The sequence below is a fragment of the Somniosus microcephalus genome, chromosome 13 (genome assembly GCF_052327205.1).
Source record: "Somniosus microcephalus isolate GS21.2 chromosome 13, FLI_Smic_1.0, whole genome shotgun sequence".
Taxonomy (NCBI): domain Eukaryota; kingdom Metazoa; phylum Chordata; class Chondrichthyes; order Squaliformes; family Somniosidae; genus Somniosus; species Somniosus microcephalus.
In genome coordinates, this window is record NC_140999.1 from 17801860 (window position 1) to 17820723 (window position 18864).

The window sequence follows — 18864 nt, forward strand, 5'->3', positions numbered from 1 at the left end:
AGAGAGGGTGGGGGAGGGGAGAGAGAGAGAGAGAGAGAGAGAGGGTGGGGGAGGGGAGAGAGAGAGAGAGGGTGGGAGGAGGGAGCGAGAGAGGGTGGGGGGAGGGGAGCGAGAGGGGGTGGGGGGAGAGGAGCGAGAGAGGGTGGGGGGAGGGGAGCGAGAGAGGGTGGGGGAGGGAGCGAGAGAGGGTGGGGGAGGGAGCGAGAGAGGGAGGGAGGAGGGGAGCGAGAGGGGTGGGGGGAGGGGAGCGAGAGAGGGTGGGGGGAGGGGAGCGAGAGAGGGTGGGGGGAGGGGAGCGAGAGAGGGTGGAGGGGAGGGAGGGGGGAGGGAGAGGTGGGGAGGGAGGGGGGGAGAGAGAGTAAAGCAGGGAGAGACGGGGGAGGGAGAGAGAGGGTGAGGGAGGGAAAGAGTGAAGGGGTGGGACAGGGAGGGAAAGAGTGAGGGGGTGGGAGAGCTTACCTTCTTCTTCCTTCGCAGGGGTCCATCGGGCCACCTTCCCCCCCGTCGCGTGCTCTCTCTTCCCCCCCCAGTCGCTCTCTCTCTTCCCCCCCCAGTCGCTCTCTCTCTTCTCCCCCCCCAGTCGCTCTCTCTCTTCCCCCCCAGTCGCTCTCTCTCTTCCCCCCAGTCGCTCTCTCTCTCCCCCCCCAGTCGCTCTCTCTCTTCCCCCCCCCAGTCGCTCTCTCTCTTCTCTCTCTTCCCCCCAGTCGCTCTCTCTCTTCCCCCCCGTCGCTCTCTCTCTTCCCCCCACCTAGTCGCTCTCTCTCTTCCCCCCAGTCGCTCTCTCTCTTCCCCCCAGTCGCTCTCTCTCTTCCCCCCCAGTCGCTCTCTCTCTTCCCCCCCAGTCGCTCTCTCTCTTCCCCCCCCAGTCGCTCTCTCTCTTCCCCCCAGTCGCTCTCTCTTCTCCCCCCAGTCGCTCTCTCTCTTCCCCCCCCAGTCGCTCTCTCTCTTCCCCCCCCAGTCGCTCTCTCTCTCCCCCCAGTCGCTCTCTCTCTTCCCCCCCAGTCGCTCTCTCTCTTCCCCCCCAGTCGCTCTCTCTCTTCCCCCCCAGTCGCTCTCTCTCTTCCCCCCAGTCGCTCTCTCTCTTCCCCCCCAGTCGCTCTCTCTCTTCCCCCCCAGTCGCTCTCTCTCTTCCCCCCCAGTCGCTCTCTCTCTTCCCCCCCGTCGCTCTCTCTTCCCCCCCAAGTCGCTCTCTCTCTTCCCCCCCAGTCGCTCTCTCTCTTCCCCCCAGTCGCTCTCTCTCTTCCCCCCAGTCGCTCTCTCTCTTCCCCCCAGTCGCTCTCTCTCTTCCCCCCCAGTCGCTCTCTCTCTTCCGCCCCCAGTCGCTCTCTCTCTTCCCCCCGTCGCTCTCTCTCTTCCCCCCCAGTCGCTCTCTCTCTTCCCCCCCAGTCGCTCCCTCTCTTCCCCCCTCAGTCGCTCTCTCTCTTCCCCCCCAGTCGCTCTCTCTCTCTCTTCCCCCCAGTCGCTCTCTCTCTCTCTTCCAACAACATGCCCTCGAAAAAGCATCGGCACCGCCGGGCACTCCAGCTAGTATTTAATAAGTTGGCCTCAACTGCCTTCTGTGGTAGAGAATTCCACAGGTTCACCACTCTCTGGGTGAAGAAATTCCTCCTCATCTCAGTCCTAAATGGCTTACCCCTTATCCTTAGACTGTCACCCCTGGTTCTGGACTCCCCCGCCATCGGGAACATCCTTCCTGCATCTAGTCTGTCTAGTCCTGTTAGAATTTTATAAGTTTCAAAGAGATCCCCTCTCATTCTTCTAAACTCTAGCGAATATAAGCCTATGGAAGGCAAAAAGAAAGACTTGCATTTCTATAGCACCTTTATGACCACCAGACATCTCAAAGCGCTTTACAGCCAATTAAGTACTTTTGGATGTGTAGTCACTGTTGTAATGTGGAAAACGTAGTAGCCAATTTGCGCACAGCAAGCTCCCACAAACAGCCATGTGATAATGACCAGATAATCTGTTTTAGTGATGTTGGTTGAGGGATAAATATTGGCCAGAACACCAAGGATAACTCCCCAGCTCTTCTTTGAAATAGTGCCATGGATCTTTTACGTCCACCCGAGAGAGCAGACGGGGCCTTGGTTTAACGTCTCATCCAAAATACGGCACCTCCGACAGTGTGGCGCTCCCTCAGCACTGCACTGGAGTGTCAGCCTAGCTTTATGTGCTCAAGTCTCTGGGATGGGACTATGAACCCACACCCTTCTGACTCAGAGGCGAGAGAGTGCTACCCACTGAGCCACAGCTGACACCGAGCACGGGGGTCATTTTAACCTGGAAGGCAAAAATCAGGTAATGTGTAAAATGGACGGCCAATTTGATCACCTCAGCTTCCCGGCAGGTGAGTTCGGTTAATATTACCTCACAGGTCCTGCTCACCCACTACACCCCACCCACTACACCCCATCCTTCCTGACCAACATTGGCTTGCAGAGCCCCAACACCTCAGATTTAAAATTCTCATCCTTGTGTGTAATTCCCTTCATCGCCTCACTCCTCTCTATCTTTATAACCTCCTGCAGTGCCATAACCCAGCCAGCGCCCCTCACCCCTCCTGACTCCGAATTCCTTTGGCTCCGGCCTCTTATGCAAACCCCCCCTCTCTTTGCCCCACCATTGGTGGCCATGCCTTCAGCCACCTCGGCATTAAACTCTTGCAATTCCATCCCTAAACCCCTTTACTGCCCGCTCCTCATGTAAGACCATCTTAAAAACCCACCTCTTTGACCAACCTTTTGGTCTCCTCTCCTAAACTTTCTGTTCATGGGTTTTCTGTAATCTTTTGGTGTCTGTTTATTATTACACGCCTCCGTGAAGCACCTGGACATGTTTTTCTTTGTTAAAAGTGATATGCAAGTGAAAGTTGTTTTTGACAGGCTGACATGCTTTAATTATTCCTGTCAGGTATAATCACACCTTCATATGGTGCAACCTCACAACTGGAACCAAATGTCCTTTAATTGCTCCTATAAATCTGTCACATTCAAATGATTTATAGCTACGTTACACACTTACATCTTACTGCCCTTAACTACGGCCGCAATAGTGCCATTTCTGGATCGGTGGCTACTGCCAACTATAGTGGTTGCAGTTACACATTTTGCTTTTATGGTATCCTGAGCAACATACTAATGCTAGTTTCATGTCTTGTTCATGTTAGTAGTTGATCTTTGGTATCAAAATGCCCTTTGTGGATTCAATACTTTAAGCTGCACAGAAAAACAAAATCATACAATCTTATTACAACAGTGACCACACTTCAAAAAGTACCTCATTAGCTGTAAAGCACTTGGGAAGCCCAGTGGTCGTGAAAGGTGCTATAGAAATGCAAATCTTTCTTTTTATAGCACAGGAGGCGGCAATTCGGCCCATTGTGCCTGTGCCGGCTCTTTGAAAGAGCTGTCCAATTAGTCCCACTTCCTCCCGATCTTTCCCAAAACTCAGGCTGAACTTGATGGAACCCAGAAGCTTCTGGATCATAGAAACATAGAAAAATAGGAGCAGGAGTCGGCCATTCAGCCCTTCGAGCCTGCTCTGTCATTCAATATGATCATGGCTGATCCTCTATCTCAATACCATATTCCCGCTCTCTCCCCATACCCCGTGATGCCTTTTGTGTCTAGAAATCTATCTATCTCCTTCTTAAATATATTCACTGGGGCAGAAATTCCTCCCCAAACGCGTGAGTACGGAAGGGGTACTCACGCGTCTGGCCGGAGGAAATGCCGGTTTTCAGCATGCACAGCGCATGCGCTGAAAACCGGCATTTCCTCTCCTCCAACTCAAGAGGTGAAGAGGCTAGCGCGTGCGCTGTAGGGGGCAGCGCGTGCGTCTTGGATTTCCTCTGTTTTGGGGGATTTGCACATGTCTAAAGGCCTCCGGTCTTTACGCTTGTAAAAAGCACACGTAAGTATTTATTTTTACAGGTAAGTGGTGTTTTAGTGTAATTTAGAATTTTTTTCCCACAGGTTTATTATTTTAAAGAATCTACAATAAGGTAAGTTTAGTTTTAGACCCTTTTTATTACAAATTTACTTTTTTCAAAAAAAAAAATTATTGTTTAAATTATTTTTTTAACTTATTTATACTTAATTTAATGATTGGGATGTTTTTTAAATGTTTATTTAAAGTTTAAATAGTGTTTTGGGCCCCCGTAGTTTTCATGAGTTTGACAGTTCTTACTCTCAAACTCATGAATGAACCTTCCCCTCCCCTGATTGGTTGTACAGTGCTCACCTGATCCCAGCCGGCACATCGCACTGACTACGCCGCTGGATCAGGTAAGCACTGCGCGCTGACATCTGAACCGGGCCTGTGACAGGAAATGCAAGCAGGCCCGGGCTTCAGATGTCAGCGCGCCGGGTAAGTGCAGATCGGGGGCTTGCACCCGCGGGAAGCCCCCGACACCAAGTTCTGGGCCAGTGACTTGGTCTCCACAACCTTCTGTGGTAGAGAATTTCACAGGTTCACCACCCTCTGAGTGAAGAAATTTCTCCTCATCTCAGTCCTAAATGTCCTGCCCTGTATCCTGAGACTGTGACCCCTTGTTCTAGACCTCCCAGCCAGGGGAAACCTCCTCCCTGCATCCAGTCTGTCTATCCCCGTCAGAATTTTATACGTTTCAATGAGATCCCCTCTCATTCTTCTAAACTCTAGTGAATACAGGCCTAGTCGACCCAATCTCTCCTCATAAGACAGTCCTGCCATCCCAGGAATCAGTCTGGTGAACCTTTGCTGCACTCGCTCTATGGCAAGTATATCCTTTCTTAGGGAAGGAGACCAAAACTGCACACAGTACTCCAGGTATGGTCTTACCAAGGCCCTGTATAACTGTAGTAAGACATCCTTGCTCCTGTACTCAAATCCTCTTGCAAATCAACACACTGCCATTTTAGTGTGATGCTTCATAGGAGATTTGCAAGCGTTATCTGGGGCGGGACGGGTGAAGCAGCTCATAGTTTATGATGAGAAGTATGAAACTGATCTCGTTGCTTGTAATCATCTCCATTTAAAATAACAAAAAAAAATAAACTGATAAATACATTTAACTTTAAAACAAAATAATCCATCACCTGCTGTATAAACATCATATGTAATGGGGAATGGTAAAATGCTTAGTGTCATGAATCTCATCATTCATGAAGAAATAACTCATGAAGTAACACTGGACGGCCAGCTGGTGGCGCCGTCCAAGGAGTATAAATACTCGGGCGTGGGCCCAGCTTGCTCAGGATGTTTCTGTAACCAGGAACTAGTGATGTAACTAGAATCTCATGGTTGTGAAACAGTTGATTAAAGCCTTGTTTTATACTCAAACCAAGTGCTCAGTGGTCTTTTTACATCACTTAGCATATTTCGTAACAACAACTTGCATTTATCTAGTGCCTTGAATGTAGAAAATCGACCCAAGGTGCTTCACAGAGGCATATAAATAGACGTTGAGCTAAAGAAAGAAATATTATGAGGGGGGGCCAAAAACCTGGTCAAAGAAGTGAGATTTAAGGAAGGTCTTAAAGGAGGAGAGGGAGTGAGTGGACTTGGGGGAAAGAATTCCAGAGCATGGGGCCATGGCAGCTGAAGACATATGAGGCAAAGGGAGGGAGAGATGCACAAGAGGTATTATGAAGGGAATTTAGAATCAATGGGGTGAATTGTAACCCCCAGAAATGGGTGGGTGCGGGTTAGGGAAGATGTTAAAATTTTAAAAAGCTCAAATCCGACTATCCTACATTACAACAGTGACTCCACTTCAAAAGTACTTCATTGGCTGTAAAGCCCTTTGAGACGTCCGGTGGTCGTGAAAGGCGCGATATAAATGCAAGTCTTTCTTTCTTTCCAACTCGCCTCCAATCCGTCCGCTTCCGGCATAACGGAGGCGGGACAAGGGGCGGGAAGCCAACCCGCTCCCAGATTGGCAATTTAAATATTTTAATGAGGCTGGCAGCCTCTGATTTAACCTGTTTTACAGGTTTAACTGTGACCTTCCATGTTTCCCAGGCCTCCGGAAACCCGGCAGCTGAAGGGGAGAAGGGAAGTGCCTTTACAGCACTGCTTGTGCCCCGATTCACATATTTAAGCAGCCTTATGCCCAAAACAGCCGGGGAGTGCGCGCCCACTTGCAGGCCGGCCTGAAAATTATACCAGGCAGGCCTTGGGCATCAAGAGGGCAGCCAGGATGCCCAACACGCCCCTTCTCCTAATTTTCAACTGCCCGTCATTCAGGCAAAAAACAGGGAGCGGACAGTTGAAGTCCCCAATATTCTTTCACATTAAATCTGAATATTTAACTGCTGCCCGTGTCCTAACTCGCACCAAGTCTCGTTCACCTATCGCCCCTACATTGGCTCCCGGTTAAGCAATGCCTCGATTTAAAAATTCTCATCCTTGTTTTCAAATCCCTCCATGGCCTCGCACCCTCCCCATCTCTGCAATCTCCTCCAGCCTAACAAACGCACCCACCCCCTAGCCCCCGCCGAGATCTCTGCACCAATCCCAGCCACTTGAGCATCCCCGATTTTAATCGCTGCACCATTGGTGGCCGTGCCATCAGCTGCCAAGGCCCTAAGCTCTGGAATTCCCTCCCTAAACCTCTCCGCCTCGCTTTCCTCCTTTAAGACGCTCCATAAAACCTACCTCTTTGACCAAACTTTTGGTCACTTGCCCTAATATCTCCTTATGTGGCTCGTGTTTAATTTTGTTTGATAATTGCTTCTGTGAAGCGCCTTGGGATGTTTTACTACGTTAAAGGCACTATATAGATGCAAGTAGTTGTTGTTGCTTACTAATTTTGATTTTTTTAAGCCTAAATGGTGAAAATGAATATTCTGTGAAATTATGGAAAACGTTGGAGGTGGCTCAATACTAGTAAGTGCTCAGATGTTTTAAACTGCTACGTATCAATGAAACTGAAAGCCAGCTGAATACCACTTAGCGCAGTAATGTATTTTGACTTTCATTAACAGCAATCCCAGCCACTTCTGTTCTGAACTTACATCCAGCTTTGACTTCAGCCCACTGAAGTAGCTGCAGTGACTCATTGTAACGGACATAGCAAGTCAGGTTCCCCTTCAATCGATTGAAACTAGGGATGATCACCGTTGACACTCTGTCATTCAACGCACTGTACTGGCTGCTTGAAATCTCTTCCTCGCTCATTCGCCAGACTATGTCGGCTGGATTGACTCTGTAATCAAAAGCGCAGTCTTCATTTTTCAGTTGGCAAGTCGCTCTCAAAGGATCACCGAGGTGAAGAACTGGTGCATTCAATGTCATGTGACTGCAGTTTTCCCAGAACACACCGGCAGCGCCTGAAGATTAAAACAACATATTGTTAGCGATCCCTGCAGCTCAGTCCACACAGTTCTGTAAAGTTAAAGCAGAATTAAAAACAGCATGAACTTTTATTAATGACGAAGATTGCATATTAGTCACAGGAAGGCTTGATTAAACAGATTAACTGGTTATTCATCTCAGTGCCGTTTGCGAGACCTTGGTGTGCAAAAATGGAACAAATGTAAAAAAAAAACTGCCTTCACCGACGTGGCAACAATGTGTGTCTTTCAAAGTAACCATGGTCTGTGAAATGCTGTGGGAAGTCCTGAGAAAGGGTGCTTATAAATGCAAACTTCTTTAGCACAGCTGTGTCACAGTGAAAATCTTTGCAGACATGAAGGGCGGAAATTTTAACCCGCCAAGGACAGGTGGCGGGTAGGAAGGTAAAAATGTTTAAATTCTCAAACCTGACCCCCAACCCACCCACTTCCGGTTTTAATAGAGGTGGGTTGGGTGACCAATTTGCTCTCAGGAGGGTGGGGGGGGTGAGGGGGTGGTAGTCGGGTCGGTCACTAAAATCTTAGAAGAATTTTTATTTTTAACACATGGAAGCCGGGATTCCCGGCAGGTGAAAGGAGGCGAGAAGAGAGACACAAAGACTTGCATTTCTATAGCGCCTTTCAGGCCCTCAGGACGTCCCAAAGCGCTTTACAGCCAATGAAGTACTTTTGAAGTGTGGTCACTGTTGTAATGTAGGAAACGCGGCAGCCAATTTGCACACAGCAAGCCCCCACAAACAGCAATGTGATAATGACCAGATAATCTTTTTTAGTAATGTTGATTGAGGGATGAATATTGGCCAGGACACCGGGGATAACTCCCCTGCTCTTCGATATAGCGTCATGGGATCTTTTACGTCCAGCTGAGAGAGCATTGGTTTAATGTCGCATCTGAAAGAGATGGGCTGGATCCATGAGGTAAGTGCCTTTATTGCACTGCTTGTGGCCCAGGAGGAGCACGAGAGTTTCCCCCAGAACTAACAAGCTTACCTCCATGCGATCGGACACCCCGCGATCAGCCAACTTCTGCCCTGCTATATCCAACCCCCCCGTGATGTCCAATTCGTCCCTTCATCCCCGCGATGTCCAATTTTGCCCCCAAGCACCCCCCCCAAATGTCCAAACCCCTGCCCCCACAAAAGGTCAGACTTACCTGGCATCCACTCCCCAGTTGCTTACCCCCCCCACCCCCACCCCACCCCGGTCAGACAACCAGCCTGTTGGGCGGGAAACCTGTTGAAAATAGTTTAAAGGCATCCTGCAGTGAATTTCTGCAGGACGTGTGGGAAACCCATACTTCCGCGTTTCCCGTCCTAAAATCCTCCCCGCACCGCTCTAATCCTGCCCCCGAGTAAATATTGGGGCCAAAGTGTTCCTCATTTTCAGCAAGTTGCTGAAGTTGCCCCATTTTTACTTAATCAATCATTCACTGCATCAACCATATCTCATACATGAACAGTTCAAGTGCAGAGAATACTGTACTCAGCTATGTACATCTCAAAGAGAGAGTAACAGTGGAGTTGGTCAAAACCACCAGCCAATTCCGTACACCAGTTAGTTCTTACTTTACTCGACAGATTAAAGCCATACAATAAAACTTATTTAGGAAATTAGGTGAAGTTACAAAATACAAAGGAAATGGCAGACCAACTAAATACATACTTTGGTTCTGTCTTCACAAAGGACACAAATAACCTCCCAGAGATGTCGGGGAACATAAGGTCTGATGAAAGAGAGGAACTGAAAGAAATCAGTATTTGTAGGAAAATGGTGTTAGGAAAATTGATGGGACTGAAGGCCGATAAATCCCCAGGGCCTGATGGTCTACATCCCAGGGTACTTAAGGAAGTGGCCCTAGAGATAGTAGATGCATTACTGGTCATCTTCCGGAACTCGATAGACTCTGGAACAGTACCCATGGATTGGAGGGTAGCTAATGTTACCCCACTATTCAAAAAAGGTGGTAGAGAAAAAGCGGGGAATTATAGACTGGTAAGCCTGACATCAGTAGTGGGGAAAATGCTAGAGTCTATTATAAAAGATGTAATAGCAGAGCACTTGGAAAGCATTGACAGGATCGGACAAAGTCAACATGGATTTACAAAAGGTAAATCATGCTTGACTAATCTACTGGAATTTTTTGAGGATGTAACTGGTAAAATAGATAAGGGAGAACCAGTGGATGTGGTGTATTTGGACTTTCAGAAGGCTTTCGATAAGGTCCCACATAAGAGATTAGCGTGCAAAATTAAGGCACATGGGATTGGTGGCAAGGTATTGACTTGGATAGAGAACTGGTTGGCGGACAGAAAGCAAAGAGTTGGAATAAACGGGTCGTTTTCTGAGTGGCAGGCAGTGACGAGTGGGGTACCGCAAGGATCGGTCCTAGGACCCCAGCTGTTCACAATATATATTAATGATCTGGACGAGGGAATTGGATGTAATATCTCAAAATTTGCAGACGACACAAAGCTGGGTGGGAGGGTATGCTGTGATGAGGATGTTGTGAAACTCCAGTACGATTTGGACAGGTTGGGTGATTGGGCAGAAACATGGCAAATGCACTATAATGTGGATAAATGTGAGGTTATCCACTTTGGTGGCAAAAACAGGAAGGCAGATTATTATTTGAATGGCAATAGATTGGGAGAAGGGGAACTGCAAAGAGACCTGGGTATCCTTGTGCACCAGCCGCTGAAGGTAAGCATGCAGGTGCAGCAGGCGGTTAAGAAGGCAAATGGTATGTTGGCCTTCGTAGCAAGAGGGTTCGAGTACAGGAACAAGGATGTCTTGCTACAGTTGTACAGGGCCTTGGTGAGACCGCACCTTGAGTATTGTGTGCAGTTTTGGTCACCTTACCTGAGGAAGGACGTTCTTGCCATGGAGGGAGTGCAGCGAAGATTCACCAGGCTGATACCTGGGATGGCAGGAATGACGTATGAGGAGAGATTGTGTCGATTGGGCTTACACTCACTGGAGTTTAGAAGATTGAGAGGGGATCTCATCGAAACCTATAAAATTCTGTCAGGTCTGGACAGACTAGATGCAGGAAGGATGTTTCTGATGGCCGGGGAGTCCAGAACCAGGGGTCATAGTCTAAGGATAAGGGGTAAACCATTTAGGACTGAAATGAGGAGGAATTTCTTCACCCAGAGAGTGGTGAACCTGTGGAATTCTCTGCAACAGAGGGCGGTGGAGGCTAGTTCATTAAATATATACAAGAAAGATTTGGATATATTTCTTGAGGCTAAAGGGATCAAGGGATATGGGGAAAAGGCAGGGACAGGGTACTGAATTTGGATGATCAGCCATGATCACATTGAATGGCGGAGCAGGCTCGAAGGGCCGAATGGCCTACTCCTGCTTCTATCTTCTATGTTTCTATGTAACATACTGTTCATTAGAGCTCTTGCCAGCTCTGCTTCAGTTGTTAGAATGTGAGCATTAATTGTTGCATTTAATCAGTGTTGTCAGAAATTTTGAAATTTGTGCTGTTTTATTTTTAGTGTATATAAAAATAATATTCTTTTGTGGCAGAGCCACTAAGGGACTCACACCAACTGTATATAATTCCCTTTAACAATATGTTAGCTACAGCCTGAGTCTGTATCTTTGTTTTTACTGTTTGCATGTACAGAGCGCGGTCCCTTTAAGAGCGCGGGCAAACGTGATGACGTCACATAGTTCATCACGTGATCCCCACCGGTGGGAAAAATGTGATGACGTCATGACGCCAACCACGGGACCGCCCTAGCAGTCCTCGTGGAGCCTCCGAACTGACTAGACCTGTATATGTAATTCTCTTGCATTTTGTTGTTAAACTCTGTTAGTTTTTCATTAAACATCGTTTGTTTGATCGCCGGAGTCGACCTCAGTCTCTTGATAGGAACTAGACATTCCTACATTGGTGACCCCGACTTTTGCGAACGTTTTTTGCAGAAGGAGCGAAGCATGGAAACAAACGCTGTTGCATTGAAGCTACCGCAATTCTGGGAACAACAAGCGGCGTCGTGGTTCATCCAGGTCGAAGCCCAGTTCGCACTACGAAACATCGTTGCGGATCAGACCCGTTACTTTTACGTGGTCTCCGCGCTTGACAGCTCCACCGCCTCACGGATTGTCAGCCTGCTCGAAAACCCCCCAGACGACGGCAAGTATGAAACGATCAAGGCGCGGTTGCTGCAGGTCTTAGGGCTCACGGAGTCGGAGTGCGCCCGCCGACTGCTCACTATGCCTGGCCTCGGGGACGCCAAGCCGTCGGAACTCATGAGCCAAATGCTCATGCTCCTTGGCTCCGAACCGCAATGCTTCCTCTTCAGGGAGCTACTCCGCAGTCAGCTACCGGAGCAGGTACAGGCTGCCCTGGTCCGGTCCGAAGTCACAGACTGCGCTGAGCTTGCAGCCGAAGCGGATAAAATTTTTGCGGTGACGCAGCAGTACTGCGCTGCCACAAGGCGACCATCCCCCACAGGCGCCGCCCCAGCCCCTCAACCTGCGGGGCTGTGCTTCTATCATGCGCGGTTTGGCACGAAAGCCCGATGTTGCCACCCTCCCTGCAACTTCTCTCCCCCCAAAAAAATCTCCAACTGCAACCCCGGCGACAGAAGAGTGGGTCTAACGGGTGCCCCGCGGCTGCGATGGCAATCGGAAATTCTGGCAAGCTGTTGTTCATCACCGATTCCATCTCTGGTCGATGATTCCTATGCGACACCGGCGCACAGTGCAGCATTATTCCCACGTTAACTTTGGATGTTCAATCTGAGAGGCACAGTATCTCACTCGAAGCGGCTAATGGCGGTGCTATCCGGACCTTCGGCAAACGGCGGGTCCAGGTGTGTTTCGGCAGCCAGTGATTTGTTTGGGAATTTGTTACGGCCAGGGTTTCACAAGCCATCCTCGGCGCGGATTTCCTGTGCGCCAACGGCCTCCTGGTCAATGTGCGGAACCGGCGGCTGGTCAACGCGGCCACGTTTCACTCCATTACCTGTCACTGGGGCAACACCATCTCGCGCAACGTCTCCTGCGCTTTCCCAACTCCGGACGAGTTCACTCGCCTGCTCGGAGAATTTCCGGACCTGACCAGGCCTACGTTCTCCTCTACAGCCACGAAGCATGGTGTGGAACACCACATCACTACCACCAGCCCCCTGGTCCACGTGCGGGCCCGGCGCCTTGAACCCGGTGAACTGGCGGTCGCGAAGGCGGAGTTCGCTACGATGGAACGCCTGGGAATAATTTGCCGGTCCAATAGTCCCTGGTCTTCGCCTCTCCACATTGTACCGAAACCTGGCGGTGGATGGCGGCCATGCGGCGACTATTGACGGCTTAACGACGCTACCACTCCTGATCGATACCCGATCCCCCACATTCAGGATTTCTCTTCCCATTTGGCTGGGAACACCGTGTTTTCAAAGGTGGATCTGGTCCGAGGATACCAGCAGGTCCCGGTACACCCGCAGGACGTGCAGAAGACTGCAGTCATCACCCCATTCAGCTTGTTTGAATTCCTGCGGATGCCCTTTGGTTTGAAGAACGCTGCCCAGGCCTTCCAGCGTCTCATGGACTCTGTGCTGCGGGACCTCAAATTCATTTTTGTCAATTTAGACGACATCCTCGTGGCCAGTCGGAACAAGGAGGAACACATGGCGCACCTGCACACTCTCTTTCGTCAGTTTGGTCTACCGCACATCGATTTCCTGGGGCATCGCATTACACCGGAGGGAGCAGTGCCTTTACAAGCAAAGGTAGCGGCGGTGACATCCTTTCCGCGCCCACAGACCATCAAGGCCCTGCAGGAGTTCCTCGGGATGGTAAATTTTTATCACCGCTTCGTGCCCAAGGCAGCTCTGCTCATGCAGCCCCTGTACGAGGCCCTCAAGGGCAAGTCTGGCAAGGATCCGGTTTGCTGGACGGTCGACATGGACCAGGCGTTCGTGGACACGAAAGGCGCCCTCGCCAACGCAACCATGCTGGCGCACCCGCTGCCAGGTGCCACCATCGCCCTCACCACTGATGCGTCAGACTACGCCATCGGCGTAGTGCAAGAACAGTGGGTAAATGGTACGTGGCAACCGCTGGCATTCTTCAGCCGTCAACTACGGCGCAACGAGCGAAAATACAGTACTTTTGACCGGGAGTTGCTAGCTCTTTTCCTGGCCATCCGCAATTTCTGGTTCTTGCTGGAAGGACGTCCCTTCACTGCTTTCGTAGACCATAAGCCCCTGACGTTCACCATGGCCAAGACCGCCGAACCGTGGTCAGCCCGACAACAACGTCACCTTACGTTTATTTCGGAGTTCACCACTGACATTCAGCACGTGGCCGGTAAGGACAACCTGGTGGCAGGTTGCCTCTCCCGCGCAACCGTTCATGCAGTCCAGCTCGGCATTGACTATGCCCTCATGGCTGCAGATCAAGCCTCGGATCCAGAGGTGCAAGCTTACCGGACCAGCCCCTCCAACCTCCAAGCGGCCAACGTCCAATTCCATGCCGCGGGCACCACATTACTTTGCGACGTCTCCGTAGGGGATCCTCGCCCTATCGTGCCAGTTGCCTGGCGCCGAAAAGTCTTTGACGCCATACACGGGTTGTCACACCCGGGCATGAAGGCCTCGCAACGGCTGAGGTTGTCCAAAGTCGTGTGGCGGGGCATGCACATGGATGTCCACGACTGGGCCAACACCTGCGTGGTCTGCCAAAAGTCCAAGGTGCAGCGTCACGTCAAGGCTCCATTGGCCACCTTCGCTGTTCCGGAACGTAGGTTCGATCACGTGCATGTGGACCTGGTGGGCCCACTTCCACCTTCGCACGGGTTTACTCATCTTCTCACGATGGTGGACCGCACCACCAGATGGCCAGAGGCAGTTCCTTTGTCATCCACCACTTCCGCGGACGTAGCCAAGGCATTCATCTCCTCTTGGGTCGCCCGTTTCGGAGTACCGGCGGACATCTCTTCCGATCGTGGGCCGCAGTTTTCCTCTGAGCTCTGGAACGCAGTGGCTCAAGGGCTCAGCATCAAGCTACATCGCACCACAGCCTACCACCCACAGGCGAACGGCCTGTGCAAGCGATTTCACAGGTCGCTCAAAGCCGCACTGAGGGCCAGCCTCCAAGGCGCTGGTTGGGTGGACAGGTTACCATGGGTCATGTTGGGTCTTCGCACGGCACCCAAGGAAGATCTTCGCTCGTCCTCGGCAGAGCTCGTCTATGGCCAGCCGCTCCGCGTGCCAGGAGATTTCCTTCCGACTCCAACAGAGCCATGGTCCGCATCCAAGCAACTCATCAGCCACCAGGAGGCTGCCAGGTGTTTTGCACCAGTACCAACGTCACATCACGGCTTTCAGAGCTCCCACATCCCAGCAGAGCTGAAGAACGCCGAATTTGTGTTCATCCGCCACGACGCTCATTGGGATCCACTCAAGGCCCCTTACACTGGTCCTTTCCGCGTGCTAGAGCCGGGAGACAAAACTTTCTCATTGGACATCGGGGGTAAACCGGACCACATTTCGGTTGACTGGTTGAAGCCGGCTCACTTGGACCTTGACCGCCCGTGTGAGACTGCACAGCCGCCAAAACGTGGCCGACCGCCCACAGTCACCGTGCCAGATCAAGCGCAACCACCCGCCAACCTGCCCGCCGTCCAACAGCTTCCACTTCAAACGTACAGAAGTCGCTCTGACAGGCTTGTCAGGCCTCCTCGCCGTTTCACTTTTTCTGTTAAAGACAATTCTGGGGGGCGCATGTGGCGGAGCCACTAAGGGACTCACACTAACTGTATATAATTCCCTTTAACAATATGTTAGCTACAGCCTGAGTCTGTGTCTTTGTTTTTACTGTTTGCATGTACAGAGCGCGGTCCCTTTAAGAGCGCGGGCAAACGTGATGACGTCACGTTGTTCATCACGTGATCCCCCACCGGCGGGAAAAACGTGATGACGTCATGACGCCAACCACGGGATCGCCCTAGTAGTCCTCGTGGAGCCTCCGAACTGACTAGACCTATATACGTAGTTCTCTTGCATTTTGTTGTTAAACTCTGTTAGTTTTTCATTAAACATTGTTTGTTTGATCACCTGAGTCGACCTCAGTCTCTTGATAGGAACTAAACATTCCTACACTTTCATAAAATGATACAAGAAATAACTTTGAGTTATATAGCCCCTTTCACATCCTCAGGACATTCCAATGGATTTCACGACCAACAAACTATTTTTGAATGAAGTCATGGTCGTTTTACAAGCAAACATGACAGCCATTTTGCACATAGCAAGACCCCAGAAACAACAAATTAAAGAAGTGGCCAGTGAATTTTCTTGAAATAACACTGCAGATTTAATACAATCCTCGGTCATTTTCACATAACCCGCTTTGCCAGTTTTAACATGAAGCCACAGTCTTAATATTACAGAGTGTGAAATTGATATACATAGGGGGCAAATTTCGGTTGCTTTGCCCCTCCCTCGCAAAGCAATTAGCACCCGGACGCGGTGCCACTGACGCCTCCCGTGAAATTCAGCGGGAGGTTAGTGGCGGCGGTAACCAGTAGCGCCCTGTGACGCTGCGCCTCCGGCGATGACGTAATCGCCATGCACAGCTTCCCGCTCGTGCCCCAGTCGCGAACTTCGGTAGCGCCCCCTGACTTACCGCCGGACGCTATGTCCGACAGGGTCAGGGGGGGCGTACGTGGTGGCACAAATTAAAGGGGAGGTGCCGGGCAGCTATTTTGGTTGCTAGCCACCTGCCAGCACCTGCCCCCGTTGCTGTCCCAGGCCTCCTATGCAGCCCCCCTGCAGGGTGCCGGCAGCGCTCCGTCAGCCCGGTACTCCTCGAGTCCCGGGCTCTTTTGCCGGCACCCCAATCCCTGGTGGCCCAGCAGGGCCCCTGGTCGCGTGCGCAAGGCCCCTCCCCTTTAATCAGGGGAGGAAGGCCTGCAGTACCGCGGCACATGGCGTCGCAATGTTCACTGGGAGCGCCCCAAGAGGGAGGGGGAGCGCTTCCAGTAGTGCCCCGCCTCCCTCTTGGGGCGCTACTAGTGGATTTCGGGCACGGCGGGAGAGGGGGGGTGCTAGCTTTTTTGGGGCACCAAAAGTAGCAAAGATAGCGCTCCAAAGGGCGCGCGACCAAATTTTTTCCCCCATAGTTCCTAATTCTGAATTGAATGACTCAATTTGCAAAAGCCCATCCTTCTAACCCCTGGCATTTACACTTAGCACTTCACTGAAGAACAAAAACCAACAACCTTCTCTCAGATAATGTAAACATGCATCAGCTTGGCTCAGTTGGTGATACCCTCACCTCTAAGTCAGGGAGGCACTGGGTTCAAACCCCACTTTGACCAGTGTACTGGCCGCGCTAGACGTGCTCCTATCTAGCTATCCAGCAAGTTAAACACTCATTCAAAAATAATTCTTCTGAAGCTGTTTGCTGTTTGAAGCCTTTACTTGAACGAATTTGTGAAACTGTAAACAAAGACAAAGTATGTTTTGTACATAAACTGAGTACTATACATTCGATATTACATAAGATATAAACATATTTACAACAGTAGAATAGACTAATTGTATAACTATCTAACATTTGAACTAAATTCTGTAACTATTAAATATTAACCTTTTATAAACATAGTATTATCAAAATATTACTCTGACAACATTGCTATTATGCTAAGAACCAAAGATACTCACAGATATTGCGCTTGGCCTAACATATGAAGTCAGATTACACTGGATTGTAAATGGAACCTCTCATAGCAGATTCTCCATTACTCAAGTCAGGTTCTTCCTGGCAAAACTGCTTCCTGGGGTCAACAGGAAGAAAGGTAGGAAGGTCAAATGACCTCTCACAGGAAGAAAGGAACAAAGGTCAAATGACCTCACACAGGAAGAAAGGAACAAAGGTCAAATGACCTCACACAGGAAGAAAGATCAGATGACCTTTCCAGCATACAAACTGTTAACACAATAACTGCCACCAGAGGGTGCTATTGCATGTAAAAATGTCCAAAATGTCACATAATGTCCATCGGTCCAGAACAACCAGTATAAACGGCCCTGGAGCGCATTAATGAGTGCAGTGCGCATTGGCTGCTCCAGAGACCTTAGTGCTTCCTCCTGCCACCTGAAATGGATTAGTACTATGGGCATCGTGGAGTGCATGCTCAACATCAGTGTTTAAGGCTTGTTCATAATGACCCATTGAGTAGCAAACATTTAAATTTAACTGCTTTTTGTAGCTGGAACCACTAAACCAGCAAAGTGCCATTACTTGCCTTCAATTAAGTACCTGGATTATAATTATTATTAATATCATCTGGCACTGAATTGTACAAAACAGTGTAGTTGAATGCAGAATAACTACCGCAAGCAACATAAGTGAGCAGTGCCAAATAGCATCCACTATTTGTTCTGGTAAAAAGATCAAGACATCTACACACTTAAATTTATGGCTCCAGCGGCGATATCCATAAAACATTTTTAGATATCAGCACAGCTGTGATATCCGAGTGGTAAGGTCAGAAACTGAGAGAAGCGAGATATTAGGAACAAACCCAACTGTTTATTTACACAGTGTAGCAGAGAGACATAGCTCTTACAAGCTGGAGGTAAGGCACACAATTCTTACTGCACGAGCCAAGATGGAGGATGAACCTCTGAGTCATACCCACAATGCAATGCCACATTACCGTGTTAACTGGTGTACCAGGACATTAAATACATGACCCATTACCTTAAATACTGGTGAATGTGAACCCTTAATATTTGGCTCCATCTGGTGGATAACTTAAACATTACATCCCAGATTACTATATCCCTCCCCTCTTAAGTTGAACATTAATTTCTTAACATTCTTAAAAAGTCCCATAAGGAAACTCCTTTAACGATAGTCCTTACTGAACGAATCTAGCAGGTCGTTATCAATCTCTCTGGTGGCTTGTGAGTCCTTGGTGAACGTCTTACAGTCAAGTCCCTGCTTGGTTGTGGTAGAGCCACCTGCTGCTCCTGAGCAGTACTCAGAGTATCTGACTCTGCTACGATGGTTTCCTCTTGACGAAGGGGTCCAGGTGGAACTGGCTCTGTTCGTGGTGGTGGTACCACCGATGCATTTGGATAACTGGGGGCCAACTTGTCCTCCGACATCTCCTCTGGAACCTCCATTTCGATTTCCCCTGGTCTGGTCAGTATCTGATCTACATGTCTGCGTACTACCTGACCAGTTCCCACCATGACCGTATATGATACTGGACCGGTCATTGAGTCTATGACGCCAGGAATCCATTTTGGACCATAACTGAAATTCCTGGTAAGGACCGCATCTCCTTCTCCAAAACTGCGGCTCTTTGTCCTTCTGTCATGGTTCTCCTTTTGTTTGATTTGTCGGTTTTCCAACTTCCTTTTTAGGTCTGGGTGAACCAGGTCAAGAGTGGAGCGTAGTCGACGTCCTAACAACAGCTCAGCAGGAGAGAGTCCTGTGGTAGATTGAGGTGTTATTCTGTAGCTGAACAGAACTCGTGACACCTTGGCTGCCA

General features: G+C 49.8%; 1 protein-coding gene across 1 annotated transcript in view; it reads right to left on the reverse strand.

Moving 5' to 3' along the window:
* LOC147108099 (interleukin-6 receptor subunit beta-like) overlaps nt 1-18864 on the reverse strand; it is a 107097-nt gene that overhangs the window by 73378 nt on the left and 14855 nt on the right. Inside the window, exon 2 of the mRNA XM_086004586.1 lies at nt 7002-7316. Within this exon, the coding sequence (XP_085860712.1) occupies nt 7002-7316 (315 nt within the window). The remainder of the gene's footprint in view (nt 1-7001; nt 7317-18864) is intronic.